Source organism: Rhinopithecus roxellana, chromosome 20 (genome assembly GCF_007565055.1).
Source record: "Rhinopithecus roxellana isolate Shanxi Qingling chromosome 20, ASM756505v1, whole genome shotgun sequence".
NCBI classification, from domain to species: domain Eukaryota; kingdom Metazoa; phylum Chordata; class Mammalia; order Primates; family Cercopithecidae; genus Rhinopithecus; species Rhinopithecus roxellana.
In genome coordinates this window covers 19,274,995-19,290,939 of record NC_044568.1, presented here as the reverse complement: position 1 = coordinate 19,290,939, position 15,945 = coordinate 19,274,995, and the positions used below count along the sequence as shown (strand labels likewise).

General features: G+C 56.9%; 1 protein-coding gene across 2 annotated transcripts; it reads left to right on the top strand.

The window, feature by feature from the left end:
* The first annotated feature begins 2,675 nt into the window (after positions 1 to 2,675).
* On the top strand, positions 2,676 to 15,936 carry DBNDD1 (dysbindin domain containing 1). 2 transcript variants are annotated; one of them, XM_030925005.1, is made up of 4 exons: positions 2,676 to 2,913; positions 12,307 to 12,453; positions 12,811 to 12,951; positions 14,292 to 15,936. In XM_030925005.1, exons 3-4 carry the CDS (start codon positions 12,879 to 12,881, stop codon positions 14,447 to 14,449), a joined length of 231 nt encoding a protein of 76 aa, XP_030780865.1. In that variant the 5' UTR covers positions 2,676 to 2,913; positions 12,307 to 12,453; positions 12,811 to 12,878; the 3' UTR covers positions 14,450 to 15,936. The 2 variants fall into 2 exon arrangements, with proteins under 2 accessions (XP_030780865.1, XP_010376797.2); XM_010378495.2 differs by lacking the exon at positions 2,676 to 2,913 and adding an exon at positions 3,086 to 3,325.
* Positions 15,937 to 15,945: the final 9 nt, after the last annotated feature.

Here is a 15,945-nt window from a genome sequence, read left to right as displayed (position 1 = left end):
CCTGTTTGCACACCCAAGTCCTGATTGTTCTTGGAGAGGAGCAGCCAGTTGGAAGAACTGCACTGGCTCAGCTTGTACAAAGCCATGATTGATTTGTAGTAAGCCCTGAGGCCTTGGTGAAGTCTGGCTGGTCACTGTGCCAGACTCCCTTGGCCTGAGGGGGGCCTCCTCCCCCTGGGATAGGGTGGTCAGACAGTGACACTGGAGAGTACAGTGGGGGTAATTATTATTATTATTTAACACTTACTTCACAAAACCAATATGCTAGCAGCTTCATGCTGATTGGCTTTTTGCTTCAGAAGTCTGGATGAGAGTCCTGAATTAAATAGCTGTATTAACAATAATTCCTTTCAGCAAAAAGGGCAAGAATAGGAGGGTTAGCTCAGGATAGCCTAGACAGGGTATTCATTTTTCACAAGTGAAGAGCACAGCTTGGTCTGTCGGTGTGGACTGCAGAGATGAATGAATCATTTAGTGAGTCCTGAATTACAGCTCCCTGGGCTCCCGACAGGGCCCACTGCAACCTGTTCTTTTCATATTGAATTTGAGTTCAGATTTTTGGAAAAGAGCCTTTTCTTCACATATATGGCTTAAGATACTTTCATTCAGTGTCAAGCTGTGCAGCTCAGAAACCCAGATAAATGGCATCTGAGTTTCCTGAAAAATCCCAGAGCAAATGTTAATACAGACAAACCAACTGCCTTCTGTCTGATGTCCGATGCTTCCTGCCGCCCACTATCCACCAGGTAAACTGCCTCAGGCCACTGCATCAACTCAGCGAAGGCCTGGATGTTGGGCTAACAAGAGTGTTTATGAAGACTAGACTTTTTCTTTTCTTTTTGAGACACCCAATCATAGCTCACTGCAGCCTTGGACTCCTGGGCTCAAGCAATCCTCCTACCTCAGCCTCCAAGCCACTGTACCTGGCTTATGTTCTTATTTTTCTTTTTTGAAGATATAGTGTCTTGCTTTGTTCCCCAGGCTGGTCTCAAACTCCTGGGCTCAAGCTATCCTCCCACCTCGGCCACCCAAAGTGCTGGGATTACAGGCATGAGTCAATGCTCCAGCAAATGGACTTTCTTTGAGAGATAAATATTGAAGTATTTACAAATGCAGTGATCTAATGTGTAAATAATTTGCTTCAAAATAACCCAGCAGTGGAGGGAAGTGAATCAGGACAGAGAAGCAACGGCACAGGCCAGGAGTTAGTAATCGCTGAATCTGGGCAGTAGGTACATGTGGGTCAGTTGTGCCATTCTCTCTACTTTTGTGTTTGCTAATGTTATTAATAAAAAGTTAAAGACAAATAGACACTGTCCTCTGGAGTCGGACTGCCTATTGATTGCCAGCAGGGCAATCTTTGACAAGACCCCTCTGTATCATTTATTCCTCTCTCAAATGGGAATCATTCATACACAATGATGACTGTTACAGTTACCACAGCTGCGTAACAAGCAACCCTAAAACACAGCAGCTTAATCCAATGACATTTGTTCTGCTCATGAATCTGCAACTTGGCCATGACAAAGTGGGGACAGCTGGCCTCATCCCCACTCATCACCCCTCCCCAGGACAGCTCAAAGGCTCACTCACTTCGGCAGCTGAGGCCAGCTGTTGGCGGAGAGCTCAGTGGGACCGCCAGCAGTAACACACACAGGTGTCCTCCCATGTGGCCTGGGCTTCCTCACAACATGGAGGAAGTTCTAGTTCCAGGAGGAACCTTTCCACAGAGCTGAATGCTTCTCAAGACCCAGACTTGGGAGTCACATGACATCGCTTCTCCCACCCTCTACTGGCCAGAGCAGTCCCAAGCCCCAATAATGTTTACAGAGAAGCAGCATGGGTGGGGTTGTCTTGATGGGAATGGAAGGTTCTGGAAGACACAGGGGATCAGAACTATTGCTGTGGTCATTTTGAGAAAAAACAACCTGCCACCCCAAACAACTCTGGGTGGTCTACGCCCATGCACTGTTCCCACTTCCCAGGGCAACCACTAGCTTGCTCCTGTCCACACCCCACAGCTCCACTGCCTCCCTGAGAGGCAAGACTCTTCACCCCTCAGGGTGGCGAGGAGGCCAGTGGGTCATGAAATCATTTCATAGGCTTTTAAACAGCAGTTTTTGTTTTGTAAACTAAAGAAACAGGGAAACTAAAAGCCTGCCCCACTGACTTCCAGACTCAAAGACATGCTCTACCCCGTAACCGGAGTTGGGGCAGGAGTCAGGCTGGACCGGGCAGCCAGGGCCTTGAGGTCTGACTGTGGTTGGTGGAAGCTGAACGGACCACTGGCCTCTGAGACAGCCTTTCCCGCAATCTGGGCCGCTCAAGTCCATCTGTCAAGTTCACTGCCTTTTTCACTCCCAGCTGGGAACAAATTCTTCCTACCTGACACTTTGGTTTGGTTTGTTTGGTTTCAAGTGCAGAGCACGGGCCTGGAGTCAGAGCTTCTCAGCACCCGACTGCATCGTTGGACAGGTTACCTATGGTCTCTGTGCTTCTTCACCTGAAAGGATACCTTCTTCTTAGGGTCAGCGGGAGAAGCAAGGAGACACTGCACGGGAGCTCTGTGCGCTGAGAGTCGGCCCCACGCGGCAGGGGTTTGAGCGCCTGCTGGGAGGTGGGATTTCATCGAAGCTGCCTGGGCGCTCTCTGCAGCCCTGGACCCGCCGCCCTCTCCTTGCCTCCCATCCCCCACCCCGCCCCTTCCGGCCTCCCAAGTACACGTCCTCGCCCCCACCCACCCCCCGCGTTAATTCACACCATCCAGTGCGCTCTGCGATCCTGTCATTCCCCGCCCGAGTCAGGCCCCTCCTGTGCCCCTCGCCAGCCCCGAGGGGCGCCCGCACACAGTCGGCGCCCCACACGCACGTACCTGGAAGAGAACAAGAGGACGCAAGCGGGCGCGGCTGCCGAGTGAGTGCGCAGGAGCCCCGGACGCCCGGCCGGGGTCGGGAGGTCGCAGCGGGGTCCTGGTGGGGTCCGCGGCGGGGCGCGGCCCACGAGGCAAGGGTCGGCGGGGGAGGCGTCCGCGGGGCCGGGGGCCGGCAGGGGGCGCGCGCGGGCCGGGGCGGGGCCGCACCTGTCCTGCGGCTGGGGGGGCGCTGGGAGGGGGCCGGGGCCCGGGAGCAGCTGCGCGCCCCGCCCCGCGGGCTCCTCCCTGCCGCCGCGGCCCCCCGGTTGCTGCCCCGATGCGCTGCGCCGGGAGCCGGGGCCGAGTAGCTGCCGCAGCTGTTGGGGCGCCCGGGCCAGGCGACACCGCCGTCGCCCGTGCCCCTCCCAGACCCCGCCGGCCGCATGGAGCCCCCGGAGGGCGCCGGCCCCGGAGGTGAGTTCAGCCCCAGCCCCCGAGACCCCCGAGCAGCGCTTTCCCGCAGCGAGCCGCAGCCCCTCCCCCCAGGGCTCACCCTTCGCGGCTCCCGGGAGACCCCTTGGGCAACTCGGGGGCGTCCGGCGGGCCAGGGACACCTCCCGGGCGCGGTCCCCGCGCGGGGCTGGGGGCACACAGACCGAGTCTCCGCCCCCTTGTTCTCTGCGCTCCCGGCCCGGGAAGCCTTGCCGGGCACGCTCCTTGGTGGGTGGCCTGGAGTTTCGTCCTGAGCCCCCTCCCAGCCGAGTCAGCCGGTGACACGGGGAGCGGGGGAGGGACGTTCCGAGGCTGGAGTTTGGGGTCCCTGTCGGTGGGGCGTGGGGGCGACGCTGGTCGCTTGCAAGCGCGTCCGCTTTGTTCGCCCAGCCGCGAGTCCCGGGGGCGAGGGCCGTAGACCGTGGCAGGGATCCTGCCAGGGGCGAGGGGCTGAGATGGGTCTTGGTGGGGGCGTGGGGCATGCACGGGTGCGGCCTGCCGGGGGCTCCAGAGCTGCAAGCGTGGCTAGTCCGGGCGCGGCCCAGGCGCACGCTCACCGGGGAGGGTATGTGCGCGTGGAGCGCTCCCTGCCCTGATGGTGGAGGCCCTACTGCAGGACCTTGGAGTTAGTAACGGGAAGAAAGCTCTCAGACTCTCCCCGCTTCCCAGAGCCTTTTCCAAAAGGGCTTTCGGGGTTCCACTGGCCTAGGTAGGAACTTGGATGCAAACTGCAGACACCTCCACCTGCCCAGCCAAGCCCACCACCTCCTGGTTTCCTAGAGGTCCCACTCCAGGGAGCCAGCAGGTACCTGAGAGCACAGGCCAGCCTGCCACTCTGTAACTACATAGGAACCTCTCAGTCCCCCAGCCACACACAGTGGCGTCCCCAGGAGGAGCAGGTCCACCCACCCTGTGTATCTGCAGTCCAAGGTGGAGGGACGAATGCCCCAGGGCTGGTGGATTTGTGTTTTGTTTTGTCATTTGTGGGAGGGATCAGATTTCTTTCTTAACACTGATAGTCCCAGTCCCCTGGGTCTTGCCAATAGCAGCTTTGTGGACACAGGAAGCCTGGAAGTTGGGAGTGAGGGCTTGGGGGTCTCAGACCTGTTTCCAGTTGTGAATTGTGGGCAGTCGGGCCCCTCTGGGCCTCAATTTCCGTGTCTGTCAGTGGAGACAGCTCTGCTTCCCCTGCAGGGCTGTGGAAGCCCAAGGCATTTGGGAGTGGAGGTTAATCTCTTTTCCCTCCTCCTTTGGGAAAAAAGGAGGACTTCCCAGCAGCTTAAAAGGCAGAGAAAGCAGGTTCAGTTTCTGAGCCCATCACTTACTGGCTGGGGGCTTCAGATACCTGACTCAATCAGTGCACAGGTATTTACCTACAGGTCACGGCTCTGCACAGTACCCTCCCCGGGGTGGGGACTTAGTGGGAAGATAGGGCCCTGTCCTCTGAGGGCTCACACTCTTGACACCAATGCCTGTTTCCTTGTCTGCAAAGTGGCCAGTGATGCCTACTTTGTGGAACCTCATGAGATCACACGTTGGTGACTATAACTGTCATTGCTTATCACTTACTTTTGAAAACCTTACAAAAGTAGAGAGAACAGCATGACAAAAGCCCATGTGTGATATCCCAGCCCCTAGGCCCACAGCCTCCTCTCCAGACTACTACCAACCTCCCTTCATTAGTGGTTTGAACCAAATCTAGACATATTATTTCACTGATAAATAATTCAGAAATATCTATAAACTATGATTTTTATAAAGCATTATTAAAACACTATTTTTGCACCTAAAGGAATTATTTCTTAATATTAAATGTAGAATACATGTGTGCACAGGAATGTGACGTGTGCCCTCTCTGAGGGCCCCACCTGGAAGCCAGGGCTGTAACCCACCCCCAACTCAATCTGCCCGAGGGTCCGCAGGGAGAAAGAGAGGGATCCTCAGGAGGCTGAGAGTCTAGACAGGGCTACCCCAGCATCCCTGAAATGCTTTGGGGGGTCCAAATCCAGAGAGGAAGGTGCTGGGGGATGGTGGCCCCTGCCTCTGCGACCATCTCGCCTTCTCTGCAGCCATTTAGTTTATGATATTCATTCATTCACTTCATTAGCTCATTCATCCATACAGTGGTGTGCCAAGTGCCTCCTCGATGCTCTGGGCAGGGCCCTGGGCACACAACAGTGAACAGGATTTGGGCCAAGTTTTCCAGTCGAGAATATGCTGGAAAGTAGGTCAGCAGCAGAGCACAGGGCATCAGCAATCGGCCCTCAGGGAAGCCTGGGGTGGGGGTGCTGGGCTGAGGCACCCCAACTCCTGGCTCCCTCACTGGGGTGCTTCCTCAATGCCCACTCATCAGCCAGGGCACCAGCAGCCCCTGCAGGGGGGTTGGGTCCCCCTTGATAGGGGCTGTGCTGGGGTAAGGACCAGAACATTGCTGTGACCCCACACTCCGGGGTCCTTCCTGGGGCATCAGAAACATCTGCTTGCCTCTGCCCTGGCCCTGGAGGCCCTGGGGGCTGCCAGCACCCGCCCCCATGCCTGCCTGTCATTGAGCCTCTGGTTCCCACCCTGGAAAAAGCAGCAGGTCTTGCCCGTGAGAAATTTTCTTCTCCCCACAAGCTTGTTGAGAGGGTGTCAGACAGGCCTGGGTGATTCCTAGCACAGCTCCTTACTACCTGTGGGTTAGTGGGCTCCTTGATTCATCCTCATTTGTTCACTGCGCACCCACTGTGTGCCTGGTCCTAGGAATGCAGCCAGGAACTAGATACAAGCTGCTTGGAGCGGATGCTTCTCGCTCTACCCAGTCCCAGCCTGCTCTGGGGCTGAGCCTGGGGGTCTGGTGCATGGCTGACTCACAGTGTATGCGAGTATCAACTCTAGCCAAGATCAACCTTTGTTTTCATTAAGGGTTGTTTTTAAATTGAGATATTTTTCACATATACAGTTCACCCTTTTGAAGTGTGCAACTCACTGTTTTAGTATATTCACAAAATTGTGAGGTCACCACCACTATCTAATTTTATAATATCTTCATTCTCCCCCCAAAAAAAAAAACCCATACCCATTCTCCCCTTCTCCACTGCCGACCCCCCAGCCTCTGACAATCACTGATCGGATTTCTATGCACTTGCCTATTCTGGACACTTCGTAAGAACGGTGTCATGCAGTATTTGTCCTTGTGGGCCTGGCTTTCACTCAAGTGAGGTGATCAGGCTCATCCACGTGGTATCCTGTGTCGGTGCCGCGGTCCCTCTTGGGCTGAATCACATTTTGTTTATCCATTGAGCCACTGACACACATTCGATTGCTTCCGCTTTGGGCTCCTGCGAATCACGCTGTGAACATGCGTGTACAGCTGAGTCATCAACAACATAAGGGTTAGGGGTGCCAACCTCCCTCAAAGTCAGAAATCCACATAGAACCTTTGACTCCCCAAAAACTTAACTGCTAATAGCCTGCTGTTGACCAGAGCTTTACGGATATGGTTAACGAACACATATTTGTATGCTGCGAGGATTACACAGTAGGTTCAGTCACTGGAGGAATCGCGTGCGCGCCTTACAGCAGCTGCACGCTCTTCATGCCAAGATCAATCTTGCCCCTCCTGGAGGCTCCGGTCTTCTGTGTCCCTGGCATCACATTCTTCTGGCCAAAAAATTAGTGTCCTGATGGGAAAAGCTGCATCTTCCCAATTTTCCTTCCCCAAAGCCTCAACACAGGCCAAGGCACCAGAGTATACAGAATAAAGACCAGGCCACTGCCAAAGGGAGGTGGAGAAGGATCAGACTAGATACCTAGTAGCTTCAAATGCTTACAGGACTGAATCCCATCTACGCTGACACCATTAGCTACAGATGCGTTGCTGTCTCAGGAATGTAGAAATATGAAAAGAGGCCGGGCGCGGTGGCTCAAGCCTGTAATCCCAGCACTTTGGGAGGCCGAGATGGGCGGATCACGAGGTCAGGAGATCGAGACCATCCTGGCTAACACGGTGAAACCCCGTCTCTACTAAAAATTCAAGAAAAAACTAGCCGGGCGAGGTGGCGGGCGCCTGTAGTCCCAGCTACTCGGAGGCTGAGGCAGGAGAATGGCGTAAACCCGGGAGGCGGAGCTTGCAGTGAGCTGAGATCCGGCCACTGCACTCCAGCCCGGGCGACAGAGCAAGACTCCGTCTCAAAAAAAAAAAAAATATGAAAAGATGCTTTTTTTTTTTTTTTTGAGACAGAGTCTCGTTCTGTCACCCAGGCTGGAGTGCAGTGGCATGATCTCTGCTCACTGCAAACTCCTCCTCCTAGGTTCAAGCGAGTCTCCTGCCTCAGCCTCCTGAGTAGCTGGGACTACAGGCATGCACCACCACACCGGCAAATTTTTGTATTTTTAGTAGAGATGGGGTTTCGCCATGTTGGCCCAGACTCAAACCCTTCAGCAGCTTCTTCCAGCTCACTTGGTGTGGAAACCAAAGTCCTGACAAGGTCCACATACCTGCACACACCCACCTTTGCCCTGCCTCACAGCCCCCAGCTGTCCTCAAATGCACTCTGCTCGGGGCCCTTATGCATGTCCCCCCAGTATCACACGGCTCCCTCCCACCTCCAGGCTTCTCCTCCAAGTCTTGGTAGAGCACCCTCCCCAGATCCTCCCTAAAATGGGAGCACAGCCCCACACTGCTCCCTGCACTGACTGCCCCTCAGAAGGGCAGGAATCATCTATTTTGTCTGTGCCATGTCCCCAGAACGGAGGGTGATTCAGAAGGCTTGGTTGGGTGAATGAATGAGAGCCTTCGTCTGGATGAGGGGCCCCGCCCAGCGAGAGGGGGGCTACAAGGGGAGACTCCACCTCTGTCCCACCTTCCTTCAGAGATCCACTTCCCCCGGGGTCAGGACCCAGGGAACCTAAGCCAGCAAGTGAGGGACTTTCTGCTCCCTCTCCTGGGCCCTGAACCAGGATCCCTGTCTCCCAGCCCCATGCCATGATCAGGCACAGGCTCACAGGTGATGGCTGAGAGCTCCAGCTGCGTCTGTGGCCAGCCCTGTGCTGCATGCTGGGAACAGATGCTGAGCTACTCAGTGCCTCAGCTTCTTCCTCTCAAGTACAAATCTCAGAGTCTTCCCCATGTAGCTGGGAGTTAGGGTGAGGTGAGAATGGAGTTAGTCAATAAACACAGAATGCTGGGACTGTCCTAGAAAACCATAAGCCACTGCCTTTTTTTTTTTTTTTTAAGGCAGGGTTTTGCTCTGTTGCTCAGGCTGGAATGCAGTGGCACGATCATAGCTCACTGCATTCTTGACCTCCTGGGTTTCAGGCAGTCCTCCTGCCTCAGCCTCCCAAGTAGCTGCCACACAGGTGTGTACCACCACACCCAGCTGTCATTATTAACCCAGAACCACCTGCCCCACCCTGCCTCTGAGGGTGCTGTCCCCACAGAGATTCTCTGCAGAACTGTTTTTGCCCCAGGTTTCCTTGATATCAGGGGGCTGCCAGAGAGGAGGGGATGGGAGGCCAGGGTGGATGATCGCTTGAACCCAGGAGTTCGAGATCAGCCTGGGCAATATGGCAAGACCCTGTCTCTACCAAAAAAAATTTTAATTAGCCAGGAGTGGTGGTCCCAGCTACTCAGGAGGCTGAGGTGGGAGGATCGCTTGAGCTGAAGAAGTTGAGGCTGCAGTGAGCTATGGTTTTACCACTGCACTCCAGCCTGGGCAACAGTGAGACCTTGTCTCTTAAAAAAGAGAGAGAGGCCAGGCGTGGTGGCTCAAGCCTATAATGCCAGCACTTTGGGAGGCTGAGGCGGGCGGATCACCTGAGGTCAGGAGTTTGAGACCAGCCTGACCAACATGGAGAAACCCCATCTCTACTAAAAATACAGAATTCGCCAGGCATGGTGGTGCATGCCTATAATCCCAGCTTCTCGGGAGGCTGAGGCAGGAGAATCGCTTGAACCCAGGAGACGGAAGTTTCTGTGAGCCGAGATCGTGCCATTGCACTCCAGCCTGGACAACAAGAGCAAAAATCTATCTCAGAAAAAAAAAAAGAAAGAAAAAATAGGAGGGGGTGCCCCTCAGGACAGAAGGAGGGGCAGGGAGGGACAGAGATGGAGCTGAGGACTATACCCCAGGGTCCTGCTCTGGGGTGAGGGTGCCCATGGGGGACATGCCTGGCCTGTAAACCTGGGGAGGTAAGAGCCCCTGTAGCCTTCCTCAGCTGGGGATCCTGAGAGCAGGGCCTCCTGGCCAGTGACTTACCCCTGCACCTTGGTTCCCCACTCGTACCTGCTCTCAGGGCTCTGGATCAGCTATGCCAGAGGGGCAGCCCCTGCTCTGTCCTGGACCTGGCAGGTCTGAGGCCCCTGCAGCACCCTCCTGAGACTCAAGGCTGGGACAGAGCTACGCCCTCTGCAGCCATGGCCACTGCTGTGAGTTGTGTGGAAGCATTTTGGAACGGTGACCACAGCACCATCCAGCGGGACATGAGCACACTGTGGGCAGGGACCTGTGGGCAGGGACCTGGGACTGCAGGCTACACTGTCTCTCCTTGAGGAAGGGCCCAAGGGCCAGGCTGGGCCTCCTGGGGGCGTCCCCTCCCCTGGGCACCCCCTCAGCGCTACGGACAGTGGTCAAGCAGGCTTCTTCCTGCTGATGTCCGGTAGGTCCCCCTGCTCACAGCCTTAGAACAGAGTCCACATGCCATCCCCTGTCCCCTGCGCCTTCTGGGCGGGCAGGTATCCCTGCTGGACTTGGGGGTGGGCCAAGACACCAGTAACTTGACCCCTTAGGATGCTCAGAAACCTCATTCCAGATGCCAGTGGAGAGGTAGAAACCAGATTCTGCGAGCCCCGTCCAGCCTGCCCAACCCCCAGGCCTGAAATGGGCCATGCGATGACACAGCACTTGGCTCCTCAGACAGGAGGCAGGTGGGCCACTGTCAGGCCACAGGGCTGCTGCCCAGGCAGAGCCTAACACTCGGCTCGCTGCCAGGTCACCTGCCTACAGCCACACTGCCCAGTTCTTAAGCCAATGGGGACCTCCCAGCCCTACACTCAGGAGGCTGGGCACCTGCGGGCCTGCACCTCCCTCGGCTCTGCTGGGGAGGGGTGGGGGTGCACTAGGACGAATGCTACAGACCCACCAGGCTCACCTGGCAGTATCTAGGCTGCCAGCTAGTGCCATGGGGGAGGACAGGCCCACCCCTCCCAGGCAGCTGTTGGCACCGAATCCCAGCTGCTCCCCTCGGCTTCAAGCACACCCAGCTACGATCAGTGCACACCACTGGGGGCTGCCAAAAATACCTCATAGGGTCCTCAGGGTGCTGCTGGCAGAAGTGGGAGGGCACCTGTCCATCTGACACGCGTGTGCTGAGCACCCACTCAGGTGGGAAGTGCTGGTGTCCCCAGAAGGCCCCTGCCACGCAGGGTCCAGGAAGCAGCTGAGGGAAGGAGGGCCATCTGGAAACAGGTTCCTGCAGGAGCAGTGGGTGGGGGCAAAAAGCAAGTGCTTTATCTCTTCCCTAAGAGATGGACCCACAGGGCCGAGGGCCAAAGGGGAGCATGCCCCCAGGGACAGGCCTGACTCTGGCTAACAGGACTCTCTGGCTGCCTGTGGCAAGTGAGGTGGCTGCTAGAATGATGTGGCCCTGGATGAGAGGGTGAGCAGCTGGGGAGGGCTGAGGGCATCTGTGGAGGGATGGACGTAAGAGTCGCCAATGTCTCTAGCTTTGGGTCAGCAGCCAAGGGGCCTCCTGCTCTCGTCTGACGAAACAATTGTTAAGTATAGAAAAGAAACAGTTGGGCCAGGTGCGGTGGCTCACGCCTGTAATCCCAGCACTTTGGGAGGCCAAGGCGGGTGGATCACGAGTAAAACTACAAAAAAAAAAAAAAAATAGCTGGGTATGGTGGCACACACCTGTAGTCTCAGCTATTCAGGAGGCTGAGGCATTTGAATCGCTTGAACCCGTGAGGTGGAGATTGCAGTGAGCCGAGATCGCGCCACTGCACTCCAGCCTGGTGACAGAGCAAGACTCTGTCTCAAAAAAAAAAAAAAAAAGGAACAGTTACGTTTGTGAAAAAATGAGGCCAGGCTCGGTGGCTCACACCTTGTAATCCTAGCACTTTGGGAGGCTGAGGCAGATGGATCACCTGAGGTCAGAAGTCCAGCCTGGCCAACATGGTGAAACCCCGTCTCTACTAAAAATACAAAAATTAGCCGGGCATGGTGGTGCATGCCTGTAATCCCAGCTACTCAGGCAGATGAGGCAGGAGAATCGCTCAAACCCAGGGGGCAGAGGTTGCAGTGAGCTGAGACTGCGCCACTGCACTCCAGCCTGGGTGAGAGAGAGAGACTCCATCTCGAAAAAAAAAAAAAAGGGAAAAACCTGGAAGAATATTTGCTCGACTGTGAGGCGTGGTTGGTGGCCAAGTGATCACAGAATGGCAGGCCTGCCTATTCCTCCTGGTTTCTAACTTTCATTTAATGAGAATGTGTTATTCTGAACTCAAACACAACATCGGTTTTTAAAAGGAACAGTGGAGAGGGGCTGTTCTGGTTTGAAGGGGACCAAGAGGCTGGGCATGGAAACTCACAGGCGATCCTTCAGGGGACCCTGGGCTGAGCCAGAACTCAAGAGGCCAGGACAGCACTGGGATGAGCCACGCGGGCCCTGGTGGAACTTCCAGGCCTGCATGGTGCTGCTTTCACGGGTGCTTGAGTACCAAGGGTGATCTGGACCTCAGAGTCCTTGTTCACTAGGGGAGGCCAGGGCCCAAGGGGAAGGGGCAGCCTCCTTGAAGCCCCCCAACCCCTTGTCTGGGGTCCAGGCATGAGGTCACAAGCCCAGCCATCCCATCACCTGCTGGTCACTGCCCAGAGTCTCAAAGGACTGGATGTGCCAAGTCCTCACACCCAGCCCCGCGTCCTGGGGGGATGTGGGAGCCCTGTGGGTCTCAAGGTGACATCCTGTGTCTTTGGATGCAGAGATCATTAAGGAGACTGAGGTGCTGCAGGCTGCGCTGGGCGTCCCAGCCCACGGGACAGGGGACAATGGCCACACGCCTGTGGAGGAGGAGGTGGGGGGCATCCCCATACCAGCACCGGGGCTCCTGCAGGTCACAGAGAGGAGGCGTAAGTACTGCTCCCTGCCCAGTGCACTCTATGAGGACCCCGTGAGCTCCCCCAGGAGACAAGGCAGCAGGGTCTACCTGTCCAAACACTCCCTGGGGGCTCTGGGTCCAGCGCTGTGCGCTAGACTCTTGCAGCTTGGGTACTCTGGGCCTCAGCTGCACCATCTGTCAAGTGAAAGCCTTCTAGTCATGAGTATACGCAATACCCATCAGATCCTGATGGTGCTGGGCTGTGCGGGAAGCTGTGGTTCACCCACAGCCTTGTGGGAGGACACAGCGCACACTCTCCTAGACCCCCAGGGCTCTAAGCAGCCTTGTGGGAGGGCCTGAGGGCTGACCCTACCCCCTCTGCCCTCAGAGCCTCTGAGCAGTGTCTCCTCTCTGGAGGTCCACTTCGACCTCCTGGACCTCACTGAGCTGACCGACATGTCCGACCAGGAGCTGGCCGAGGTCTTTGCTGACTCAGACGATGAGAACCTCAACACCGAGTCCCCAGCAGGTGAGGCCAGCATCGGGGCTGGGAGGTGTGCGTGGTGGGCTGAGGCCCCTTGGGAAGTCCTGGGAGGTGTGCGTGTGTTTTAGCAAGAATCCGTCACCACTTCATTTCACCACGCTGCTATTTGCCCAACTTGAAGCAATTTCCCCATCACAGCTGCTTAAAACTTTACTTTTCAAGTGAGCAACTGAAGGCTAAAGCCACTGTCCCCTCAAAAGCAGAATTTAATGAACATGAATTTTCATCATAAATTGGGCCAAGAACGAAAGGTGGGGGTGATCACCAGCCCGGGCCCCTCCTCAGCTCACTTAACTTCCTCTGATTCCCATGGAGCGTTGCCATTGGCCTGAAGGCAGCTCCAGTGTCCTCACTGCGTGCGAGCAGGGCCCCTGGCACGGCCACGTGCTCAGCATGACCAGAGCACAGGACTCACCACTGAGGCTGCGACAGCGTGTCCTTAGTCTCTTCTGACAGTGACCAGTGAAGGGCACTGACACGACCTGTGTGAACTTCAGTGATAACTGTGATAGCATCGGGCTGAGCCTTCCCTGCATGGGACGGTTTGGCCTGGCCTCTGCTTCCCCACCCCCCAGACCACCAAGGACCTCATTAAAAGGACCAGCCCCACTGTGAATCCTGCCAGCAGCCAGCTGCTCCCCTGGTTCCTGGAGGTGTCAGGAAGGGGTGTCAGCCTGTGTGTCCTGGGCTGCTGCAGCCCCAGGTGTCTGGGAGGGAATGGGGCCTGGTGAGTCAGCCCCCAGCTCACCTCCAGGACATGGCCATTGCCTGACCCTGGCCAGTTCCCACCATCTCCATGTTGGTGGCAACTCTTCCCACCCAGCCTATGAGCCCAGGCATGTACTACTGTGGCTGGGGAGGTGGAGTGAGAGTGAGGGGCTCAGACTCCAGCCCACCAGAATCCCCAGCCCCACAGAGCCCGCACCGCGGAGACACAAGGCCCATGATGGGGCAGAGGCTCCAAGAGGCCTGCAGGGCTCACGGGAGTGGTTGGCTGAGCTGGGACACCTGCCAGGGGGTGGTTTGGGGAGGCCCCACCAGGGTCACTTGACCACGCAGGAGAGGCTCAGCCTAGGCTGTAGTGACTCTGGGGAGCACCAGAAAAGGCCCTGTCCAGGCCCCACCCAGACCACAATGTCCACCTCTCTGGTGGAGCCAGTGTGTGGTGGGGGCCTCCTGTTAGAGGTAGATGTGTGCATGCCAGGTGCAGGGGCCGGTGCAGAGCATTGGCAGGAGTGGCCCAGGAGGCCAGCGGGACCTGAAGCCCTCCTGCATTCACCCAGGCCTCTCGGCCACGCTGAGTTGCCCTGCCCGCATCCCCCTAGGTCTGCACCCGCTGCCCCGAGCTGGCTGCCTGCGCTCCCCTTCCTGGACAAGGACAAGGGCTGAGCAGAACCGTGAGAAGCAGCCCCTAGGTGACCCTGAGCGGCAGGCCACAGTCCTGGACACGTTTCTCACTGTGGAGAGGCCCCAGGAGGACTAGGCCATCTCCGCCTGCCCTCCAGCTCCTGCAGGGCTGGAGTCAGAACACCATGATGGCAGATCTGGGCAGTCCTGACCCAGCAGACACACTTCGCACCCCCACGAGGCTCCAGCCGTCACCTCCTGACGCACATCCTGGGGGCAGCTCCCTGCCAGCCCCAAGGCCTGCCTTGTCTGTTGGGCACGGGGCTTAGCCTCACGTGGAGACCAGCCGGCTTTCCTGGGGGACACATGGGGCCCCTGGATGCCTCTGGGAGCCCCAGCACAAGCACAGCCCAGTGGCCTTACGTCCAGCTTGTTCCTGGGCCCTGAGTCAGGAAGACAGCGTCACAGAGTCACTGCCGGAAATGTGGTGAGGAGTGGAGTGGCCCATGGCGGCCCTGGGGTGAGGGGGACCCAGGCCTGTGACAGCCACTCCAGGAACTCCAGGGGGTGCTCCAAGCTCCGCGCTTACCTGTGCTACCAAGCTCAGAAGCCAGAGGCAGGTTTGGTAGTGGCTAATGGGACAATGTGCTGTCCAGCAAAGCACATGGAGGAGCGGCCCCAAAATTCCCACCTTGATTTCCATCCTGCCCCTTCTACTCCACGAGGCACTGTCTCACTAGGGTCCCCTCCCCAAGGCTCAGCTCTAAGACCTGCACCTGCTTCTCTTGGTCCCTGCGTGACAGGAAAGTCCATTCCCTCCTTAGCTCAGAACACCAAATATCACCAGACTGCCTCAGAAACTTGGTGACACCTCCTGGAATGCTCTCGGCTCGGGGAGGAGTTCACCGTCTCCCTGTCCTGCATCCACTATGAGGCCATATCCTTGTTTCTGCTCACATCCCACTGCCCGGTTACACGGCCTGCCCACAGCCCTTAAACTTGCTGGGCAGGTTTGGGGCCCATGGGACCCGTGGGTCTGTGTCCGGCAGCAGCAGAGGAGGCTGACAGGCCCTGCTCCTCTGCTCTGGGGTGTCTGGGGGCCCCAGCTCATGCCCTCCCAATGCTTGTATGCTGAAGCTCACAAAATGGGCTTCCTGCCTGACAGCAAGTCAAAGAATGAGTGTAATACAAAAGTGTACGCTTACTTTCCATCCGCAAGCCAACCTGCCCCGGCCCATTTCCCATGAGCACACTTCGGGGAAGGAAAACACGCTCCTGGCCTTCACTGTCAGTAGAGCTTTGGAGATGCCCCAGGCATGCCTTGAGCTCCTTCTGTGTACAGGACTTTAGAGGCGGCACCTGCTCCCACTTCTGAGCCACCCGCTGCCTCTCAGCACTGCTGGCAAACCCAGTTCCTGCCTCAGCCAGGCCTCCTTCCCTGGTTTCCAGTCACACAGAGCCCAGCAGCTTTCTCTTTCCGTCCCATAAAGGCAGCCTATGTCCCTGGCCACACCTCCACCCGCCAGGGTCTTCCTCCCCAATCTTCCATCCTTCCTGCTGAGCTTCCACAGAGCTCGTTTGCAAACAGTGGGATTAAAGCATCACTGCGCATTCAAAGGCCTGGTCGCGGTC